Source organism: Neophocaena asiaeorientalis, unplaced genomic scaffold (genome assembly GCF_003031525.2).
Source record: "Neophocaena asiaeorientalis asiaeorientalis breed wild unplaced genomic scaffold, Neophocaena_asiaeorientalis_V1.1 scaffold280, whole genome shotgun sequence".
NCBI classification, from domain to species: Eukaryota; Metazoa; Chordata; class Mammalia; order Artiodactyla; family Phocoenidae; genus Neophocaena; species Neophocaena asiaeorientalis.
In genome coordinates this window covers 4112125-4136530 of record NW_020185321.1, presented here as the reverse complement: position 1 = coordinate 4136530, position 24406 = coordinate 4112125, and the positions used below count along the sequence as shown (strand labels likewise).

The window sequence follows — 24406 nt, the reverse complement described above, 5'->3', positions numbered from 1 at the left end:
CCTGCCAATACAAGGGACACGGTTTTGAGCCCTGGTCCGGGAAGATCCCACATGCTGCAGAGCAACTAAGTCCGCGCGCCATAACTACTGAGCCTGCGCTCTAGAGCCTGCGAGTCACAACTACTGAGCCCACATGCCACAACTACTGAAGCCTGCACATCTAGAGCCCATGCTCCACAAGAGAAGCCACTGCAATGAGAAGCCTGTGCACCGCAACAAAGAGTAGCCCCCCGCTCGCCGCAACTAGAAAGTCTGTGCAGAGCAATGAAGACCTAATGCGGCCAAAAACAAATAAGTAAATAAAATAAATAAATTTATATATTAAAAAAAAAAGAATCTGCCTGTCAACACAGCAAAAAAAAAAAAAAAAGTTATCTTTAAAAAAACAAACAAGACTATCGGTATTATGAGGTTGTGTTCTTCCTACATTTTTATTTACTTATATCTTTGGTGGTTGTGGTAAGAGGAGGTGTTAAAGATGTCCTTCATTGTTATTTATTTTTAATGCCCTCATTCAGCAAAATAAAAAACTGGCAGCATTTCGTGTGTGTGTGTGTGTGTGTGTGTGTGTGTGTGTGTGTGTGTGTGTGTATGTAGTAAGTGAAGATGTGAAGATTTTCCCAATCTACAAAAATCCCAAAGTTTTGGAAACTGAGCTTCGGGTTCAAGAGAAGAAAATGGAAAGAATATCCATCTTGGTGAATAGTACATCCTCTAGAAGCCAAGGAAAGCATCTGTCAAACTATTCAGCTCCATGGGATAGTCTGAAATGCCCTAGTTACCTGAAATATCTATCTCATAATTAAATCTGATTATTTTAACATTACTCAAAGGTGAACTGTGGACCACCTGCATGAGGGTAAGCTAGAAAGATTCTCAAATCCACTGACTCAAATCTTCTGGGAAGAGGGTATAGAAATGTGCATTTTAAACCAATTCCTCAAGAGTTTCTTATGAATATTAAAGTTTCAGGTTCACTATCTTACGAGACTTCTGATGTTGACATTCCTATAGAAACTCCAAATAAGAAAGTTTTCAATATCAGATATTATTCATTTAAAAAGTGTCCTAGAGGAAGTAAACACCTTAACATTGTGCAAAGTTTTGAATGTATGCATTTTTCTGCAGAATTGATCCACAGCTAGATAGAAAATAAAGATTTCAGTTTAAATAATGCCTTTTTTTAAATCCTAAAAATTCTTTCTAGTACTTATGAGACTTCCAGGAATGATGATGGCATGGTTGTAGGTTTGCAGAATATGCCCCCCCAAAAACTAAAGAAAATTAAAAAGTTAAAATATCCTTAAACCAGGAAAATACCTCAAACCTATACCATAAAGCTTTATTAAAAACTATCATTCAGATACTGAATCAGTTAGTACAAACCAGAAGACCAACTCCAGAATCCACATGTAGCATGTTGAGCAATTTTCCCAGGCACCCTCCAACCTGGTGGACGGGGACACAGATGTGATAAAGGAAAAGATGTAGGACGTCCTAGCTGAAGCATCCCTTCCTCTGGTGGCCAACCAATACTTTATCAGGGCGGGAGCAAGTGACAAGGTCCTACATCTTGTCCTTTAACCAAAAGGAAGGCCGAAAAGAATTAGAAAAAGCAAGACTAATAAAATTACAAGTAGGTCAATCTCACTCCTAAACTTAGCACCACCACTATCGCCACCATACAATGCTTTATAAAGTCCCAGACCTCCAAAGTAACAGATTAGCTCATCCTGAAGCTGCAGGCAGGTGGGGTGGGGTTAAAGGTCTTCCATCTATTTACAAAACCAAAGAGAAGCTCTACTAGGCTTTCTAAGGCATAACAAAACCATTCAAACTATACCCATGTAGTCAAAAGAAAGATGAAAAATCCATTCAGGATTAATATTTATCACAGGAAACAGAAGAAAATTTCAGAAAGAACTGCTTTACATTCTCAAGAAAAATAAAACTCTTATGATCAAAATGATACTGAAAAGAAAAGGTAGCATAGTTAAGGAAAGAAAAAATAGACAAGGCAAATACAACAGCAGAACTAATAAAACATATCAACAATAAGCAGAACAGTCTCTGAGAAAGACAACAGAACAAATAAGAGAAAATATAACTAAAGATATAACAAGTATCCTGACATAAAGACCTAAATTTGATCAGGTTTCATTGTACTTCCAGGAAAAAAAAAATTAGTGCACTATAAGCCATACAGACTTATCCTTTGCTACATCAAAATAAAGAACTCACAGGAACAGTGCCATCAAAAAATAAGAGATGGACAACAAATCCATTTAAGCACATAAATATATGTGACAATTTACTAAGGTGCTAGAATAGAATGTAAATTTAATAGTTCTGAAAAAGACTACAAAGTTACAAAGTGTTGCAAAAATTAGGATGGTATCTATTTCCACAGTATTCTAACAAAAATTGGGAGATGAAAATGACAAGAAGCAGAGGAAACACAAAAGGAAATTCATAAATTAATACTCATCTTTTATAGTAGGAGTCACCTCATAAAATTTTGGGGGAAGTTGATAAATTAACATATGTAGGCTTAAAAATTTGTTATTCGCAGTCCTAAAGGTAACCAAAAATAGAGTTGAAAACTAAAGGCATACTTTCCAAAATATGGTATGAAGAAAACCATTACCGGGCTTCCCTGGTGGTGCAGTGGTTAAGAATCTGCCTGCCAATGCAGGGGACACAGGTTCGAGCCCTGGTCCAGGAAGATCCCACATGCCGCGGAGCAACTAAACCCATGAGCCACAACTACTGAGCCTGAGCTCTAGAGCCCGCAAGCCACAACTACTGAGCCCTCGTGCCACAACAACTGCAGCCCGCGTGCCTAGAGTCCGTGCTCCTCAACAAGAGAATCCACTGCTATGAGAAGCCCACGCACCACAATGAAGAGTAGCCCCCGCTCAACACAACTAGAGAAAGCCAGCGCAGCAACAAAGATCAATGCAGCCAAAAATAAATAAATAAAAATAAAAGTTCCCTTAAAAAAAAAAAGCTACCATACAGCAAAAGAGGGAAAATGAAAAAGTATGAAAACAGAGACCATGAAGAATGATTTGCACACACTAAGAGTTTGAGAAACAGGCTCTAATGATGGAAACCGATTTGATCAGATTTAATGTTTTCAACAGACAGTTCTTGTAGCATTATAAAGAATAAGTTAATTAGAAGAGCAACCAGAAGGGAACACATGTCTGGAAGATAACAGAACAAATGAGAGGTGGTGAAGGTTGAAACCTGGACATTGAGAGTAGAAAGAGAGAAGGCCGGACAAACACAGAAAAGGTAGAAAATTACTAGTACTATTCTGCTACAAAACATTTCAATACATGAATTAGCTCATGTGCAACTGGTTAGTAAGGGAATTATGTCAGTACAGTCAAAAATCACATTGTTTCCTCCCTGTTTTCTAACCTGTAATTTTTATTTATTTATTGCACTTTAGGGGGCAGCAGCTAAACACAGAAAGCCACAGAGTAACAGTATATGATGCCCAATCACCCCAAGTTTCCTCTTAGCTCAATTTGGCTATGTAATCAGTCTTATAAGTGCTTATTGCGTGGTTCTCCCTGATCCTGATGCACTCTTTCATTGTCTCCAACAGCAGATTCAACTCTTTTTTATACTTTCTTCCATCAGGCTACCTTACATTTTTTTCTTTCAAGCTGGCAGACGACTTCATTGTTAGGTATACTTCACCGGCATTTTTGTTAATGCTATCATTTCCATTCATTTTCTTTTTCTTCTTTTCTTTTTTTTTTTGGCCGCACCACTTGGCTTGCAGGATCTTAGTTCCCGGACCAGGGATTGAACCTGGGCCCCAGCAGTGAAAGCGCCAAGTCCTAACTAACCACTGGACTGCCAGGGAATTCCCTATTTTTCTTAATTGTGGTAAGAATACATAACATGAGATCTACCCTCTTAACAAAATTTTTAGTGTACATCACAGTATTGTTAATTATAAACAGAGCTCTACAACTTTACCACCTTGCTTAACTGAAACTTTATACCCATTGAACCACAGTGTATCATTTCCCCCTACCCGTAGCCCCTGGAAACCACTATCCTCCAGTATATTTTCTTCTGTGACTTGGAAAATAAAATCAAAAAGGAAGCAGAGGGCCAGTTTGGAAATTACTGGGCAAGTGCTGGTGAAAAGGTACCTAAAGAAGGAGGTCAAAATATAACATTATTTATCAAATGTAATTTCTTACTTAGAGTTCTACAACTCTGTCCACTTTTTTCAAAATAGACTGCTATATTATTTGTTACATCAAATAATATATTTGATATACAATAATATATTGTATATTAGGTAAATATACAATAACATTAAACATGCTATGTATGAGGCAGATTATAAAACTATTATTTTCAAAAGATTACAACTATCTAAAATAAAAACATATATGTGAGTGACATCATGGAAGATGGTAGAGTAGGAAGATCCAGGAATTGGTCCCTCCACCCAAGCAACTACTGGGCTGGCAAACAGTCTGAATTAACCTTTGTGGAACTATGGAATCTAGTCAAATGCCTGTAGCATCCAAGGGAGCACCTAATGAAGAAAGACGCCAGTAACCTTTGGTGAATTTTGGCATTTTGCAGAGTGGCTGGCTATTACCATTCATCATCTCCCATCTCTGTCAAGGGCAGCTATGGGGACAGTGGCCCATGTTTCTGGTGCAGCTTGCTGATGCCAGGTGGGCAACAGGGATCCTGTCCTCCAAAAAATTAGGGTTGTATGACATGATCTGCCTGAAAATTCACTGAGGGGCCAGCACAGAGGCTGGCCATTGTTTCAACCCTCAAGGGCAGGGCACAAGCGGCTTCCCTAGTAGTGCTGGTGAAGGCATTTAGAAGAGTTGGCATATCCTTTCCCCCCTCAACAACAGCAGAATGTACATTATTCTGAATTGCACATGGAACATTTTTCAGGACAGACCAAATTTTAGGCCAAAACCAACTCTCAATAAATTGAAAAGGATTGAATTTTAAGAAGTATTCTCTGACCACAGTGGAATGAAGCTAGAAATTAATAATAGAAGGGTAACTGGAAAATTCACAAGTACGTGTAAATTAAACTGACTCTTAAAGGACCAGTAAGTCAAAGAAGAAATCACTAGGGAAATTAAGAAAAATCTGAAGACAATTGGAAAAGAAAATACCACCTGCCAAAATCAGGGGATGTAGAGAATGCCATACTCAAGCAGGAAATTTATAAATGCTATACTAAAAGAATCTCAAATGATCTTTATTAAGAAACTAGAAAAAGAGCAAACTAAGCCCAAATCCAGCAGAAGGAACGAAGGAAATTATACTGGATTAGGGCTGAGATGAACAACATAGAGAACAGAAAAACAGAATCATCAAAGCCAAAAATTGGTTCTTTGAAAAGATCAACAAAATAGACAAACCTTTAGCTAGACCAGACTGACTAAAGAAAAAGATGAGCAGATGTAAATAACTAAAATCAGATGAAAGCAAGGACATTACTACCAACCTTATAGAGATTAAAAGACTCAGGAGAATACTACAGACAACGTATGCCAACAAAATAGATAAACTAGACAAAAAAGAAAAATTCCCAGAAACATACAAATTACCAAAACTGACTCAAGAAGAAATAGAAAATCTCAACAGATCTTTAACAGGTCCAACAAGAGACTGGACCAGTAATCAAAAACCTCCAAAGAACCAGGTCCAGTTTCACTGGTGAATTTTACTAAACATTTTAACATCAATCCTACTCAAACCTCTCCAAAAAAAAGAAGAAAAGGGAACACTTCCTAACACATTCTATTATGCCAGCATTACCCCTGACACCAAGGTCAGACAAAGATACTGTAAGAAAACTACAGACAAATATCTCTTATGAATACAGACACAAAAACCCTCAACAAAATACTGGCAGACTGAACCCAACAGTACATTAAAAGGACTATAAACCATGACCAACTGGGATTTTATTCTAAGAATGCAAGGGTGGTTTAACACACAAAAAAATTCAATGTAATATGCCACATTAATAAACCAAGGTAGGGGGGAACCCCAAAGGTTTACTGCAATAGATGCAGGAAAAGCGGTTGTTAAATTTAACACCCTTTCATGGTAAAAATACTTAGCAAACTAGGAAAGGAAGAAAACTTACTTTACATGATAAAGGGCATATATGAAAAACCCACAGTTAACATCACATTCAATGGTGAAAGACAGAAAACATTCCCCTAAGAACAGAAACAAGACAAGGATGTCCACTTTCACCACTGCTATTCAACAACGTACTAGAAGTCTTAGCCAGCACAATTAGGCAAGAAAAAGAAATAAAAGGCATCGAAATAAGAAAGAAGTAAAACTCTTTTTGCAGATGACACGATTCCATATATAGAAAAGTCCATAAAATCTATTTTTTAAAAAACTACTAGAGCTAATAATTGAAGTCAGCAAAGTTACAGGTACAACATCAGCACAAAAATCAGCCGTGTTTCTACCTACCAACAATGACCAATCCAAAAAAGAAACTAAGAAAACAATCTCACTTACAACAGCATCCAAAGGAATAAAATATCTAAGAATAAATTTAACCAAGGAGGTAAAAAACTTGTACACTAACAATTACAAAATGTTGCTGAAAGAAACTGAAGACCTAAATAAATGGAAAGTCATCGCAGGTTCATGGATTGGAAGACTTAAGATTACAATGCTCCCCAAAGTGATCTACAGATTCAGTGCAGTCTCTATCAAAATTACAATGGCCTTCCCCCTTCCCCCAGAAATGGAAAAGCTAACTCTCAAATTTATATGGAACTTCAAGGGAGCCTGAATAGACAAAAGAATTTTGAAAACATTGGAGGACTCATACTTCCTGATTTCAAAATCTACTACAAAGCTACAGTAGTCAAAATAGTGTGGTATTGGCATAATGACAGACATATAGATTTATGGGATGGAATACAGAGTCCAGAAATAAACCCAAACATCTATGACCAATTAATTTTAGACAAGGGTCCAAGACTGTTCAACAGGGATAATAGAACAGTCTCTTCAAAAAATGTTCTGGGCTTCCCTGGTGGCACAGTGGTTGAGAGTCCGCCTGCTGATGCAGAGGACACGGGTTCGTGCCCCGGTCCGGGAAGATCCCACATGCCATTGTCTTTATCTCCAGCTCCTGGCCAGAGTGCCTAAAACTTCTGTAATTTCCTAATAGATAAAGGTACTAAGAGCATCTTTTGCTCTAATGTTTGGTCTTTGACCCTGGCTTCTGACATAGAGCTCCTAAATCTCTTGGAATTTCCCGGGTCATATCAGAGCATCTTTTGCTCTAATGAGGAGACTCTTGGTGAACTCCTGGATAGCTTCAGGAAGGGGGCTGGACATCAGAAAGACGAGGCTATGATAAGGAGCTTGAAACTTTCAGCCTCACCTCCCATCCTCTAAGGAGGGAGAGGGACTTGAGATTGAGTTAATAATTGATCACACCTATGTGATGAAGCCTCCATAAAAATCTGTAAACTATGGGGTTTGGAGAGCTCCCTGGTTGGTAAAGATGTGGAGGTGCTGGGAGGGTGATGTGCCTACAGAAGGCACGGAAGCTCGGCACCACTTCCCACATTTTGCCCTCTACATCTCTTTCATCCGACTGTTCCTGAGTTGTATCCTTTTATAATAAACCAGTAATCTAACAAGTAAACTGTTTTCCTGAGTTCTGTGTGCTGTTCTAGCAAATGATCAAACCAAGGAAGGGGTTGTGGCAACCTCCAATTTATAACCAGTTGGTTAAAAATACAGGTCACAAGCTAGGCCTTGAGACTGGTGTGGGAAGTGGGTGGGGGGAAGTCTTATGGAACTGAGTCCTTAACCTGTGGTATCTGACACTAACTTCAGATAGACAGTGTCAGAATTGAGTTAAATTGTAGGACACCCAGTTGGTGCCCAAGGAGTTGGAGAATTGATTGATGTGGGAAACCCCCCCACCCACCCACAATTTGGAAGCTAGAATGGAAGAGAAACACAGAATTTTTCTTTTAGTGGGTCAATGACCTAAATATAAGAGCCAAAACTATAAAAATATTAAGAGAACATAGGAGTAATCTTTATGACCCTGAATTTGACAACGGATTCTTAGATTTGACATTAAAAGCAACAGCAACAGAAGAAAAAAACAGATGAATTGGACTTCATAAAAATTAAACCCTTCATAAAAATTAAACCCCTTCTTAAACAGTATTAAGAATATTAAAAGACAAGCTATGAAATAAGAGAAATGTTTGTAAGTCATATATAAGCGTTTAATATGTAGAATATATAAAGAACTCAACAAATTGTTAAAGACAAACAATCCAATTAAAAATGAGCAAAAACTTGGAGACACTTCTCAAAAGAAGATATACAAATAGCCAACAAGATCATGAAGAGATGTTTAATATCATAAGTCATTATGGAAATGCAAATCAAAACCAACATGAAATACCACTTCACAACTACCAGGATGGCTTTAGTAATAAAATCAGAAAATAACAAATATTGACGAGGATGTGGAGAAATAGGAATCCTTGCACACTGCTGGTAGAAATGTGAAATGGTGCAGCTGCTGTGGAAAATAGCTTGGTGGTTCCTCAAAAAATAAACATATAATAACCAAATGACTCAGCAATTTCACTCATATATAAAAAGCCTATGTCCACACAGAAATGAATGTTTCAAGTAGTATTATTCATAATAGTCAAAAGTTGGAAACAACCCAAAGGCCCATCAACAGATGAACAAATTGTGTTTTTTACACACACACACACAAACGAGTATTATCCAGCCATAAAAAGGAACAAAATGCTGATACAGGGATGGTGGTGCAGTGGTTGGGAGTACGCCTGCTGATGCAGGGGACACAGGGACACGGGTTCGTGCCCCGGTCCGGGAGGATCCCACATGCCGCGGGGCGGCTGGGCCCGTGAGCCATGGCCGCAGAGCCTGCGCGTCCAGAGCCTGTGCTCCGCAGCAGGAGAGGCCACAGCAGTGAGAGGCCTGTGTACCGCAAAAAAAAAAAAAAAAACCCAAAAAACAAAATGCTGATACATGTTACAGCTAGAAAGAAGCTCCAAAGCATTATGCTAAGTGAAAGAAGACAGACACAAAAGTCACCTATTATACAATCCCTTTTATATAATATATCCAGAATAGGAAAAGCCAGAGAGACAGAAAGCAGATTAGTGGTTATTGAGGAAAGGCGGGGAAATGGGGAGGGAATTACTTAATGGATAAGGGGTATTTTCCCAAGGTGATGAAAAAGTTTTGAAATTAAGGAGAGGTAGCGGTTACACAACACTGTGACTAAACTAAATGCCACTGAATCATACACTTTATAATGGTTAATTGTATGTTATATGAATTTCACATCAATAACATACACAGGGACTTCACTGGCAGTCCAGTAGTTAAGACTCTGCACTTCCACTGCAGGGGGCACAGGTTCAAGCCCTGGTCTTCCTGGTACGGAAACTAAGATCCCACATGCCACACGGTGTGACAAAACAAAAACAAAAAACCACACACACACACACATCCCTACAAATATAGCTGGTAAGAGAATACACAAAATGATAATAATAGTTGGATGAGAATGTTAAAACTAGGTGTGGTTGTCCTCTATATTCTCAACTTCATCATGTTGTTACCTTGCTTTAATAAGTATTCTAGTTTTTCTTATTCCCCAAACTAGAAAAGCCCAAATTTTAGGCCAGTGTTCAAAAGAGGGGGAAGTAGGGAAAATACTTTTTTTTTTTCTATTAGTCTTAAAAGAATATAATCAATTCCCCACTCTGGCTACAAATAGCAAAGATTTATTAATAAAAATGTATACCATGATACTCTTTTTTAAAAAAAGAGATAGGGTCAAAGTTCTGGCAAAATCATTTATCTAAAATATCTCTATCTCTAAATCAAGGCAAGCTCAAATATCACATTGTCAAACCTGGTTAACAGTATATTAACACCCATACCCATAGTCATAGTACATGACTACAGGGAAGAGCTATAGTGACCAAATTCCCAATACAATACGTCCATTATAAAATACCAAAGCTTTCTAAGTTTAAATGATAAATATGTCCATAGTTAAGTATGGTTACCATCCTCAAAATAACATTAATATTTTCCAAAAGCCTTAACTTTTTTTTTTTTTAAGTCTTTACTGAATTTGTTACAATATTGCTTCTGCTTTATGTTTTGGGTTTTCAGCCCCCCTGAGGCATGTGGGATCTTAGCTCCCTGACCAAGGATTGAACCTGCACCCCCTGCAATGGAAGGTGCAGTCTTAACCACTGGACCACCAGGGAAGTCCCAAGGCTTAACTTTTGGACACAAACTAAAAATTATAAATTAGGCTCTAATACTGACTGATGAAGAAGAAAAATAAGTCTGTTGAATACTAAAATGGGAGAGCAATAAACAAAAGTTTGAATTATTCAAGAAATGTCCAAAAGTTAGTTGTGAAACTAAGGCTAAGTTCAAATGGAAATCTAGAATAACATTTATAGTGTAGTTTTAAAAAATATATATTATTTTTTAATTAATTAATTTATTTTTGGCTGCGTTAGGTCTTCATTGCTGCGCGCAGGCTTTCTCTAGTTGCGGTGAGCAGGGGCTACTCTTTGTTGCAGTGCATGGGCTTCTCACTGCGGTGGCTTCTCTTGTTGCAGAGCACGGGCTCTAGGCACATGGGCTTCAGTAGTTGTGGCTCACAGGCTCTAGAGTGCACGCTCAGCAGCTGTGGCACATGGGCTTAGTTGCTCCGCGGCATGTGCGATCTCCCCAGATCAGGGCTCGAACCCGTGTTCCCTGCATTGGCACGCGGATTCTTAACCACTGCACCACCAGGGAATCCCCATGATGTAGTATTAAAGTTAAAACTCCTGTCAAGTATCAGTTATAAGACCTGGTCCCAGACACTTACCCAAACTTAAGTTCCAACCAAGCTCATTATTCTCCATAGACGGAGCAGGTTTTCCATCCTCTACCAAAACTCCTCCCCACATCTGACCTATCCTAAATTTCAGCTTGGATACTACTTGTATTCATCATGGTTCTCCAGAGAAACAGAACCAACAGGATGCACGTATACACACACAGACACAGAGAGATTTATTTTAAGAAACTGGGCTCATGTGAAAATCCCAAATGTGCAGAGTAGGCCAGCAGGCTGGAGACATGGAGAAGAGTTGTGTTTGAGTCCAAAGGTGGTCTGCTGGCAGAATTCCTTCTTGCTCAGAGGAGGTCAGTCTTTGTTCTATTAAGGCTTTCAACTTGACTGGATGAGGCCCACCCACGTCCCACATCATGGAGAGTAAATATGCTTTAAAGTCCAGTAATTTAAATATTAATCTGGTTTAAAAAAACACCTTCAGAAAGGTCCAGAATATCCGACCAAATATCTGGGCACTGTGGCCCAGCCAAATTGACACAACACTAGCCATCACACAACTCCACCAGTGATATTCCCAGATGGAAGTAACACATTCTTCCTCTAAAAATCACACAGTATTCTACCATTGGATATACCTACCTCTTCTAAAAGTGAAAGATCTTCAGGACAAAGATCTGTATCTTTGTAACTACCACAGTAACTAACACAGTGCCCTACATATTGCTGACATTTGAATATTTCTTTTTTTTTTTTAAACATCTTTATTGGAGTATAATTGCTTTACAACGGTGTGTTAGTTTCTGCTGTATAACAAAGTGAATCAGCTATATGTGTACATATATTCCCAAATCTCCCTCTTGCGTCTCCCTCCCTATCCCACCCCTCTAGGTGGACACAAAGCACCTAGCTGATCTCCCTGTGCTATGCGGCTGCTTCCCACTAGCTATCTATTTTACATTTGGTAGTGTATATATGTCAATGACACTCTCTCACTTCCTCCCAGCTTACCCTTCCCCCTCCCTGTGTCCTCAAGTCCATTCTCTATGTCTGCGTCTTTATTTCCTGCCCCTATGTTCTTCATAACTTTTTTTTTTTTTAGATTCCATATATATGTGTTAGCATACGGTATTTGTTTTTCTCTTTCTGACTTACTTCACTCTGTAGGACAGACTCTAGGTCCATCCACCTCACTACAAATAACTCAATTTTGTTTCTTTTTGTGGCTGAGTAATATTCCATTGTATATATGTGCCACATCTTCTTTAGTCATTCATCTGTCGATGGACACTTAGGTTGCTTCCATGTCCTGGCTATTGTAAATAGAGCTGCAATGAACATTGTTGTACATGACTCTTTTTGAATTATGGTTTTCTCAGGGTATATGCTCGGTACTGGGATTGCTGGTTTGTATGGTAGTTCTATTATTAGTTTAAGGAACCTCCATACTGTTCTCCATAGTGGCTGTATCAATTTACATTCCCACCAACAGTGCAGGAGGGTTCCCTGTTCTCCACACCCTCTCCAGCATTTATTGTTTGTAGATTTTTTGATGATGGCCGTTCTGACTGGTGTGAGGTGATACCTCATGGTAGTTTTGATTTTGAATATTTCTTGAATAAATTCCAGAGTGGAAAAAGCTACTAAATAAGCTATTTCCAAAATTGCTGAGCATTGTTTAATACCAAAGGAATTGAATTAAGTTACACAATAAATCTACTTAGAATAAAATGGGAAAATGACTATTTACAGCAAAAAGAAATAGCTGGACATCAAGAGGATGGGCAAACAGAAAAAACAGCACATGGATTTAAAAGCTGCACTTGGTATTTTTTTTCTCCTTCTGATATTTATCCTTAAGTACAGTGCTTGGTGCAAATCCAATATCATATATAAACTTTTGCTGAAACTATTTGAGATACTATATATTTGGAGTAGCTGTTATATAAGGGTTTAATACAAGGTTTAATTATTTAAATATTAAAAGATCTTCACCCATCAAGCTATCTCTTCTACAACGTACCACCCTGCACAGACCCTGACAGCAGGACAGTAGTAAGCAGGCTCTGGATTTTTTTTACTTGGGCGGGGAGCTTTAAAAAATAAGATTCCACAGGCCTGGACTTTGAATCACACCACAGCCTGTCACCACAAACCTCCGCTTTCTGCACACCTGCACTTTCTCCTTTGGTCCATTCTTCACACTACTTTCCTTCTATTAGGGAATATTACTGCGCTGAATAAAAACATCTGTCCCCAGCCTCTGTAATCTCTTCCTGTACCCACTATATACTTGTCATCCCTAATAGAGAGAGACATTACTACTGACCTCTCCGCAATATTCTCAATCTCCTCAGCGCTGTTGCATGCCAGTCACTGGCGACTCTAAGATAACAGAGTTCACAGCCCAGATGACTTTCCTCTCACCTTTTCAAACATATTCTTAAAACCAACTCCTTATCACTCAATTCTAAAAGTAAACTCCTGTTTGACTAAAAAGACTCCAAATGGTCCTTTTTCATTAATACATTTCATTATCTTCACTCATCTTCTCCCCTCTTCCTTGCAGTCTTGGGGGAAGTAAGACCCATACATTTCTTTTAACCCAATGTCATCTTCCACGATTATAGGTTTGAGACCTTGCTCAGTCTTACTTGCAACTTCACTTGCTTCCTCCTGTTGGATTACTAATACATGCAGGTTTACTCAGACATATCTTTGCTCAACCATGAGAATTTCAGACTGAGCTTAAGGGAATAACGACTAGTGAGAATAAGAATTTAGAAAGAGTGCCATGAAGAGAGAATTGTAAAACCAGAAAGCAATTTGAAATTTTAGATGGTGATGCAAAACAAGTAATAATGCAAAACACATAAATAAGGACCTCTTTGAAATTGTAGATCCTGAAACATTTCTATAAAGCACAGGATGGCAAAAGAAAATTTGTTTATACTTATTATTACTAATCTGAGAGAATAAAATATTCTCAGTACTGTCTTAATTTATCATACTGTCTTTTCCTATTAAATGTCAAGTTCAACCACACATTTTCTGACCGAGGAGAATTTTCAGAAATAATAATTCTTTATGTGATCAACAGTTAATTTGCTATGCACAAGGGACACAAGGGGGGGAAAGATGCTGAGGTCTAGTAATGAAAAATAAGAAAAGCTTGATAAGCACAAAAAGAAAATAGAAGGTAAAACACGAACACAGAAGATGCAATGAACACTTCCTGACTAGGGTAATCAAGGAAGGCTTTGCAGGGGTGGTGATACTGCAGCAGAATCTAGGAGTATAAACCTGATTCCCTCCTGATCCATTCCCAATTTTGGTCAATAGGAACCATTATAGGTACCATCATTCGATTCCTCCCTGTTCCTTGTTCAATTCTTTAAAGGCCAACCCATTCTCCTAATTTCTCATGCATCTGCTCTTTCTTCTCTATTTTAACTAGTTTAGGTCTGTATTTCTTCTTTCCCAAACTCTTAAAATATTCCAACTGAACTCAATATTTTCTGCTCATATTGTCCCTCACCCTCAATTTTTGCACAATGCTGTCAGCATAAACTTCCTAAACCTGGACTCTGACACATCACTTTATTGGCCAGAAACTTTCCGTGGCTCCTTACAATCCACCAAGAAAACTCAGACTCGTTCGCATGTCATTCAAATGACAAACGGAATAAACAAAGATAAATGTAGCAGTGGAAGCAAAATAAAAGGGAAGGGAGTGCTTGAATCTGTCATCTGACACATTTTCCTTGGGACTTGAGCCTCCCAGAGCAGTCAGGCCTTCTCTTTCGTTTGTGATTTCATTATCAATGTTGCTTTGTTCCATTTCTTCAACAGTCATGTAAGAAGGAAGAACATTCCAGTCAAGAGAACCTTGTGAAAAGGCCACAAATCTGAAGGAACTTGACTGATCTGAAGACCTAAATGACAACTAGTGTGGTCCTACCTTAGGTGAGTTGCAAGGTGTTGTGGGTAAGGATAAGTCTTGGACTTTGTGTTGTAGTTGTCTCTGTTCACTTCTCTGACTGCAAACTCCCTGTGACCAAGGATTGGACACTTCTTCCTAGATATCCTCTTCATTTGGCTAATTGTGACTATCTGTCAGGCCCTAACTTAGCTGTTGGGTCCTCAAGAACCTTGTCTCTGTTGCTCTCTTTTGTTTACTAGCACCTAGCATAGTGTTTAACATATAGTCATAGTAGGCGCTCAGTAATTCTCTTGAATGGATATAATAAGCACCAGGCAGATACAAGCTTCCCTTATGCCCCATGTGCTCCATGCTGTCTTTAGTGTGGTAGCTAACTCTGCTCCCATACGTGCTAAGGTTTCTCCAGAACCTCTAGTTTACCCTCACCAGAGAGCACCAGGGTTGGAAAGGAATGGCTATCCAGTTGTGTAAAATGCAAAAGGGGCTTTGGAAATCTGACCACTGTTGAAACAAATTTCAAGTTAATCTTCCAGTTTTTACCGCTATCTTACCTAATTACTATAGTCCTTGTTTCCATTGCACATAATGATGCCAATTCCTGAGACTTTTAGGAGTTTGGGTGCAAATCAGGTTTACTTCGTGGCTTTACCCACTGCCTACTTAGTCTGCAGCTTTCTAAATACTGCTAAGAAGACATTTAAACTCATCCATTTGTTTTCAGCCTCCAAAATTTTGTGGCTGTTGTCTCCTTTCCAAATCTACTTTGTCCTTTATGGGTTTATGTCTTTAAAAAAAGGCCTTCTCATGTAGTTTTAGTAGGACTTATAAACAGGAAGAAAAAGTAGAAGCATGTCCAATCTGCAGTCTAAATTTAATCTTGACTCTCTAAGCTTGCTCTGTTGGGCATTCTTCCTTGTGGTTGGTTTTTCTATTTTAATCTTCCAAACACATAACCCACAGACAGAGATATAAAAATATTTCTAAGAGCAAATTAATTAAAAATAAATGTATCCAATAGGAATTAAAAAACAAAACAAAAAACACTGGGGTGGAAGAGAAACCAATCTGAGAGTCAGACAGAGAGAGTAAATTTATTAGGTTACAGTAAATTTATTATGGTACAGATGAACCGGTTTGCAAGGCAGAAATAGAGACACAGATGTAGAGAACAAATGTATGGACACCAAGGGGGAAAAGCGGCAGTTGGAGGGGTGGGATAAATTGGGAGATTGGGATTGACATACATACACTAATATGTATAAAATAGATAACTAATAAGAACCTGCTGTATACTTATTCTTATTAGATATACTAATAAGAACCTGCTGAACTCCACTTCGCTGTACAGTAGAAACTAACACAGCATTGTAAAACAACTATACCCCAATTAAAAAAAAAAAAAGATTTTTTTTCAAGATTTACAAGATCCAGAGAATCACTCAGGAGAAAAACATGCCAGTGTGGCAACATTTCTTAACTCAAGAATAAAGCTTCCAGAGAGAAAAGTGACTGAGAATCAGACTGGTATCAGCAACACCAGCATGTGAGAACAACATTCCAATAACTTCAAAGTATCATAGAAAAAAAATTCTGAATTTGTAACAATATAGCCAGCCAACCAAGTAATCAACAAAAAGATAGGTTCACTAAGAAAATTTTCCACCCACACATCCCCCCACCCCTGCCCTGCAATACTAGGGGAAAAAGAGAGTCAACTAAGAGGTCAACTTGTAAACAAGAAACAGGAATCCCTGAATGTCTCTGAATAGACTGGTGAGAGATAATGGAACAGAGTAAAGCAGTAGAGGTCGTAAGAAGTAAAATTCTGCATATATTTTGAAATTAGAGCTGACAGGATCAGAAACACGTATGAGCTGTGAGAGGCAGAGAAATTAAGGATGACTCAAAGGTTTTTGATCTTACCAACTAAAAGAATAAGTTGTCATTCGATTAGATGGAGAAACAGGTTTGGGACATGCTGAATGGGAGATGCCTAGTAGACATCCTTCCAGGTGGAGATGTTAAGGAGGCAGATGGATATACAAGTCAGGAGTTCAGAGGAGGGGTACAGGTTGGAAATAACAGTAATCTATAGATAGTATTTGAAGTCATGAAGAGAAGAGTCATCAAGAGAAGAGTGCAGATGATAAAATAAGGAAATAATTTGTAAACAACAGAAAAGAAAAAAGAGAGGAGAGAGAGAACAAGAGAGTGAAGTTACGAACTAAGCCCTGGCATGCTCCAACATTTGGAGGTTTAGGAGTTGAAGAATCAGCAAAGGAGACTGAGATGCAACCAGTGAGGTATTAGAGAAAACTAGGATGATATCAAGTGAAAAAACTGTTACAAGAAGAGATCAATTGTGCCATATATTGCTGATCAGTCAAGTAGACTGAGAATAGGAACCAACCACTGAATTTAGCAACATGGAAGTCTTCGGTAACCTTAATGTAGACAACTCCTTCAAGGAGTTCTGGTGCAAAGGGAAGGGGAGAAATGGGGCAGTAGATAACAAAGAAGAACTGCATTAAGAGTAGTAGTGCTTTTTTGTTGTTGCTGTTTTTAAGATGGGTGAAATAACAGCATATCTGTGAGTAGACAGGAAGGATCTGGTAGAGAAAGAAAAACTGAATACATAGGAGAGAGAGAGTAGAGAACTGCTAGAGCAATGTCCTTGAATCATCAAGAAGGGATGAAATCTTGCACAAGTGGAAGGGTGGCCTTAGAGAGAACAGTTTATCTATATTGACCAGAGAAAAGGACAGGTTTGGGGCAGATGCAGGTAACTAGGTACATGTGGGATGAGTTGATAAAAATTCTCTTCTGTTTGCTGTTCTCTTCTCAATTAAATAGGAAGCAACGTTCACAGGCTGAAAGTGAAGATGGGGGAAGAGGTGGTGGAAGTCTAAGGAAAACAAGGAATGGAATAGTCATGCAGAAAAATGGAACGAATGGACTATGGAAATACAGTATATATATATGGGAAGTAGCCATGACCGCTGGGCTTAGTGAACATAAATGTACAGTGAAATTGGCCAGCATGTCTGTGTTGACACTTGTACAAGAAAGTGGGAGAGGGAAAGGGGGATTGACAGTATATGCTCTGTACTGACTGTAACAACTCCTTGTGGAATTAAAGCAGGAAGTAAAGTTATAAGGGGAGTGTGGGGCAGTGAAAGGTAGTAAGATCAACAGACTATAGACTACAATAGATCTGAATGACTGATGGAGTTGGGGTGCCTAGACAAAGATGGAGACAGTGGTTGGAAATAACACTAAGATAGCTACTCTCTGTTAAGCACCTACAATAAAACAGTTAACTTTTTTTGTGTGTGTGTGGTATGCGGGCCTCTCACTGCTGTGGCCTCTCCCATTGCGGAGCAGAGGCTCCGGACGTGCAGGCTCAGCGGCCATGGCTCATGGGCCCAGCCGCTCCGCAGCATGTGGGATCTTCCTGGACCGGGTCACGAACCCGTGTCCCCTGCATCAGCAGGTGGACTCTCAACCACTGCGCCAGCAGGGAAGCCCAACAGTTAACTTTTGATATTATCCCATTTAATTCTGAGAATGACTCTGAAAGATGGGCGTTATTATCCTTATTTAAAAGATGAAGTTAAAGCTAACGTTAAATTACTTGTCCAAGATCAAAGAGCTACTAAGTATTCCAACTGGCTTTTTGGGTCACATTTTCTTTCAGAAACAAACACCTCACAAAACTAGAATAAAATCCTTGTGAATAAAATATTTTACAGACTAACTCACACTTTATCCATTAAAAAAACTTACTTCAAGGATATCCAGTTTTTAAAATGGCTAACTGAAGTATTACTTTAAAGCATCATAGAGAAAATAAACAGTAAATTGTTTCTATAGAAAACGCCTTCTATCATGGAGTAATAAATTTAAGTTAAACTATCTACAGTTACTGCTATTATTACTTTGGCACTGAGTTAAATATAAAATTCTTGCTATGTGTCATGCACAGGTAAGATCTCTTTACTCTTAATATTTCCTTCCTTCTACTATTATTTTCTTCAGGCTTTACATTGTTTTCTTTACTTCTGATTCAGAAAGTCATGGCTTATTTTACTCCACTGGAAAATGTACAGTTAGTTTTTGGCACTTGACCCGAGACTCCCAGAATTACCAAGAATTTCTGCGGACTATGTATGCAACAACAACAAACTGTTTCCAAGGCTCCAAGTTCTGGCAACCCCACTAAATAGGGCGACCAAAAGAAATTGCAGCATTAAGTTTCACTGGATCTTTGCTGTTCTAGGTAGCGATTTTGTGAATTGCTAGATTTGGATCCCCAACTCATGCGAGAATGCAAGAAATCAATAAAGCACTTCACAGGCATTTCATCCATCATACAAAACTCTCCCACTCTCTGAAGTTTATGACTATGTGGCTAATCAACAGTCAAGAAGTAGGTAAGCTATGCCAATGGGCAAGACTTAGCAGATGAGTAAGGAAATAACCCATTACCAATTTACCCACTTTTATATTCCTCCACCAGTCACTTGATTTTAAAAACAAATCATTTTAAAAGCAGCTGGCTTATATAATCATTCTTCTTCACAAAGTCTCTTTTCCTAATTCAGTGGCAACCTGGTTTTCACTTGAGGGGTATATTATCCAGGTACAGCTAACTAAATATATGTTACATAAGAATTTCATTTAATTTTATTTAAATACTTTTAAAATCTACATATATAACGCTTATAGGAAATGTAAACTTCCTCCAACTTTGAGATTCCCATAATTAGAAACCTTCAATAACTACAAGTATCCTTTTCATTTATTCAAATATTTACCAAGGGTCTGCTATGTGCCAGGCACTATTCCAGGTACTGAGGATAGAGCAATGAATGAGACAAAACTCTCTGCCTTCACGAAGCTTCCATTCTGTGCGAAATCTCTTAGTATCCAGGATCTAGTATGTGTCTGGGCGTCATATTCACAAACACAGGTGCAAATACAATTGGAAGTATCCCACAAACTATTGATGCATGTCATCACTTTGCAATTCCCTCAAACGTCCTGAACTGATGCTTCTCTTACATTTTAAATGAAAACTATAATTGAGCTTGAGTCATAAGGTGAAACTCTGTCTCCCCAACAATGTCATTTAAATCATGTCATAAGATTTTTTCCTCTTATATCCCTATTCTCCAAAATTTCTTACTGTTGGGGGAGGGAACATACCTATGTATTTTAATTTTAAAGAGAGACAATTGTGAACATGGAATTTGGAGATATCCCCAAGAGACTTCTATAAGATTAATAAACTAAAATGCTAATTAACTTCCATTTATTCATTCATTTAATAAATATTCGTTCATCCCAGGAGCTCAGACTCTACGTGGGGAGTGAAGGTGGAGACAATAAACACATGCAAATAAACAAAGATGATTATGTGTAGGTCATGATCAGTATTAGGAAGAAAAAAAATGCAGAGCTATGACAAAGACTATAAGAAACAAACTACAGCCCAGGCTATCTACTAACATACTTAGACCTACATTAAAGTCTTCCTAGTTGCCTTTAAAACTTCCTGACATTGATTCAGAAGACTGAGTATTAGAGTTCATCAAACTTACCTCAAGTTCACTTTATAGAACTAGAGCTTGTCAGTGAAATCTCTAGCAGAAAATAAAAGACATCACCCATTCAGCAGTACCTCTGGGATTGGGCTTTTGATTATATACAGTGTGACCATACAACTTATTATCCAAACTGCAACATTTTCAAGAGAGAAAAGGGATGTTTTAACGATTATGCCAGAATAACAGGCACAAACAAGGACTTTCCACGAGGGCAAACCAGGCCATATGGTCACCCTAATTACATACTACATCAAACAGAAATAGTCCAAAATTTCAGGACTATTTTATAGTTCCAGATGGATTTAAATTGTAAGTAACATCCAAGTAAAGAATCTAAATTATAATCTGGATCACATAAGCCAAGTGATGCCCTTACTAAATTTAAAGATTTAAATACCTCACAACATATACAAAATTAATTACAGGCGTATTATAGACCTAAATGCGAAAAGGCAAAATAAAAAAGTTTTGAAAAGATAATCAAAGTAACTCCATGACTTGGGATAGGGAAAAACTCCTTAAAAAAAAAAGGAAAAGAAACACTAGCCATAATGGAAAAGAGTGATAAACAAGTCTACATTAAAAGAACTTCTATTCACCAAAAGAAACCATTAAATGGGAAAAGATACTTGTAACAGATACATCCAGCAAAGGATTCATATTCTAAATATTGAACTCTAGAAAAAAACATGCAATTCAATAGGAAAATGGGCAAAAGATTTCAAAGGCACTTCACGAAAAGATGAAATCCAAATGACCAAGATATGAAAAGGTGTTCACCTCATTAGTAATCAGGGAGATTAAAACCAGGTACAAATACATACCCACCAGATTGGACAGAACTAAAACATAAAATACCTTATACTAAACATTATTGTTGAAGGATGTGGAACAACTATAACTTTCATATACTGTACTAATAACTGAAATAAAAACTAGTAAACAACTACTTTGGAAAACTGTTTGTCATTATCTAATAAAGACACACAATCCCCATGATCCTGCAATTCAAAGTATACACCATAAAGAAAATTATGTAAACATGCATCAGTAAACTCAAACACAAATGTTCACAAAGGCATTGTTCATAATTGCCAAAAACTGTAAACAATTTAAACAACTGCAGAATATCCAAAACAACTGCATTAATAAACATATCATATGCATGAAGGAATACTATCTCCCAACAAAAGCCAAAATAAATATATACAAGATGATTCCATTTATATAAAGTTCAAACACGGACAAAACTCTATCATTCAGAGATGTAAACTTAAGTGATAAAACTATGAATGTCAGAATAACATTTATATCTAGCTTAAGAGGGTAGTAGTTGATGGGAAGATGCAGGGGGTGGAAGGCTTGTGGGATGTTGGCAATGCCTGTCTTACCCTGGATGGTAGTTACAAGGATCTTTGTTTAAAGATCTTTGTTTATCTACTTATCTTTTCAACATGTGTGGTTATATTTCACAATAAGAAAAAAAAAAAAAAAACAGCTCCCTAGAGGGGAAAAAAATTAACATCCTAAAAAGAATTCTAAGAATGTTAAAGAGATTAACTCACTCCATAGTTTAAAAAGAGTTAACAAGGATCTCTAAATCCAAATACACACTGTATTCTAAACATACAGTATTCTAAAATCCATGAATAAACTTCTGGCTTCAATCTGTTATACTGCCACTCTTCATCCAAATTTTGAAAAAGGTGGAATTTCAGATATCAAATTACTCAACAAGTCATGTAAATTCTAAAATTTTAAGACCAAACACCCCACTTCTAATTTTGAAATTTGAAATAAGTGTCCGGTTGTTGACTGGACAGTTATAAAGTAGTTTTAGATTAGATACCGCTAGGTAGAATAATATCAAGATTTGATAACTCCAATTTTTTGCAAACACAAATTCCCAAACCTCTGTTACACATTAAATAACTCATATTTCTTAAGAAAAAAGAATATATTATGTATGTGGGGTTAAATATCAAAGCCATAAGTAGAGACATAAATTCAATGATTAAAAAAAATCTTTTCATTGCTGTACTTATATAACATATTTATCAAGTCATGATAAAAAAGACAAATTATGTTTTACATATGATTTTAACTATTACAGACTAACAAAATGTTCACTGACCCTAGAAGCTGTTGAAAGGATAATTTGTAAAAATGTGGATCGTTACTAAAATACAGACTTTTTAGGTTCTTGCATAAAAGAGTATACAGATTTTTTTAAAAGACTGAAATGAATACATTAGAAATCTTTACAATGTACAGATTTTTTCTTTGTGAGGAGTGAAGGAACTGGCAAGACACCTTAAAATTCAGATTAGGTAAAACAATGCCTTTTTAAAAAGCTATTAAACCACTTTAAAGAGAAATACTGTTTTCAGCTTGTATGTGGCTCTCACCAAGAACTTTAGAGGACCTTTTTCACAATTTCACAAAATCATAAAAATTAAAACATTATACAGCTAAATATGCACGCGGGGGGGTCGGTGGGAGGGGAGAGGAAAGGAAATTAAGATAAAATAATTTAAGGCTCCCTACTCAGATATAAGATTTGTCCCAACACGAGTGCTATTAAAAAGGATGTACCAGAGAATCCAAAAAAAATGTCACTAAATACTTGCGTGATACCGCGAAATGACTCTCCTGGGTCAAAGATTAATCTTTTTTAAAAAAATAGATTTAGAAAATTTTTTTCCTATCGCCGTACCTCTCTCCTTACCATGCTATTCATTCTATAACTCTACCATGTGCTGCGAAAATTATCAATACCTTAGTTATCTTGCTTCCCTCTCCTAAGTGTTCCAAAAACTTGTGAGGTTTCTTTCAAGATCAGGAGCTAAAGTTTATTTTCTTCCTGGTTTCCCGGCGGAGCTAAAGCCCAGACGTGTAAACGGAAACAAAACCCACAAGACTGTGGCGATGCTAAATATTTGGGGGAGAACAACTTCCTCCCCGACCCCAGAACTCTGTCCCAGGGAGCCTGCATGGGGGTCGGTCAGCGCCCACTGACCACTCAGATCTGCCTTGTGAACAAGGGTCCCGGAAAAAGCTTAAACACTTCTTCCCTCCGGGCTTCCAGAAACAAGGCCGAAACGAGAGCAGCAAACACTTTTAAAGAGATGGTTGCACAACAGGTTTGGAGAAGGATTCCGGTCTAACAGGTAAATACCACACAGAAGACAAGTGGGATGTGATCTGCTCCATGGTACCAATGGCATTTCGAGACCGTCTGCGTCGCAGAGGAAATCCAAAGTTTGGGCACATCACTTACACAGTTCACCTGAGGGATATGCAGCGAATTGAAATTAAGAACGCGAGAAAATGGGTGCCGGAGAATCAACAAATCAGCACTTTAAGACTAGGCGGAAAAATTCTTTGACTACTCAGGCTTTGTTTGATGCTAAGACCGAATTTCGGAGTTGGAAGACGCGTACCTCCGTGTTCTTCGGCCCGTCCTCGGACTTCAGGGCCGCCGTGCCCGCCCAGCTCCCGGTCCTTAGTCCCCGGATTGAAGGCGCGGACCTTGGGGCAGAAGCCTGGGAGCCCGGGGAAGGCCGCGGCCCGGCCCAGCCCGCGACGCCTGGGCCCGGAAGGAGGGAAGGGGGCGGCCCCGCTCGGGAGGACGGCGGAGGGAGTAGGGAGGGAGCGAGGAGGTCGCGGGCCGAGAGCCGGGCGCAACCCCGAGCGCCCGGCCCGGCTCCACACCCAGAGGCCCGCCCCGGCGTACCTTTGGCGAGAGCTACGGTAGAGTTCTCGGTGTCGATAGTGTAGAGGATGCCCTCGTAGCGGATCTCCGCCTTGGAGATAAGGCTGATCTTGCTGCCGATGTAAGGGGTGCCCCCGCTCATGGCGCCGCCGCCGCCGCCGCTCCCGGCCGCTCGCAGAGAGGCAGATCCCGCGCCGCTGTGGCCGCTC

At 38.5% G+C, this 24406-nt stretch overlaps 1 protein-coding gene across 5 annotated transcripts in view; it reads right to left on the bottom strand.

Moving 5' to 3' along the window:
* The window catches only part of LSM14A (LSM14A mRNA processing body assembly factor), a 56647-nt gene extending 32241 nt beyond the window's left edge, over nucleotides 1-24406 (bottom strand). For all 5 annotated transcript variants that reach the window (XM_024733801.1, XM_024733802.1, XM_024733803.1 and 2 more), the window contains exon 1: nucleotides 24219-24406. In XM_024733801.1, coding sequence (XP_024589569.1) covers nucleotides 24219-24339 — 121 coding nt within the window. In that variant the 5' untranslated portion in view covers nucleotides 24340-24406. The remainder of the gene's footprint in view (nucleotides 1-24218) is intronic.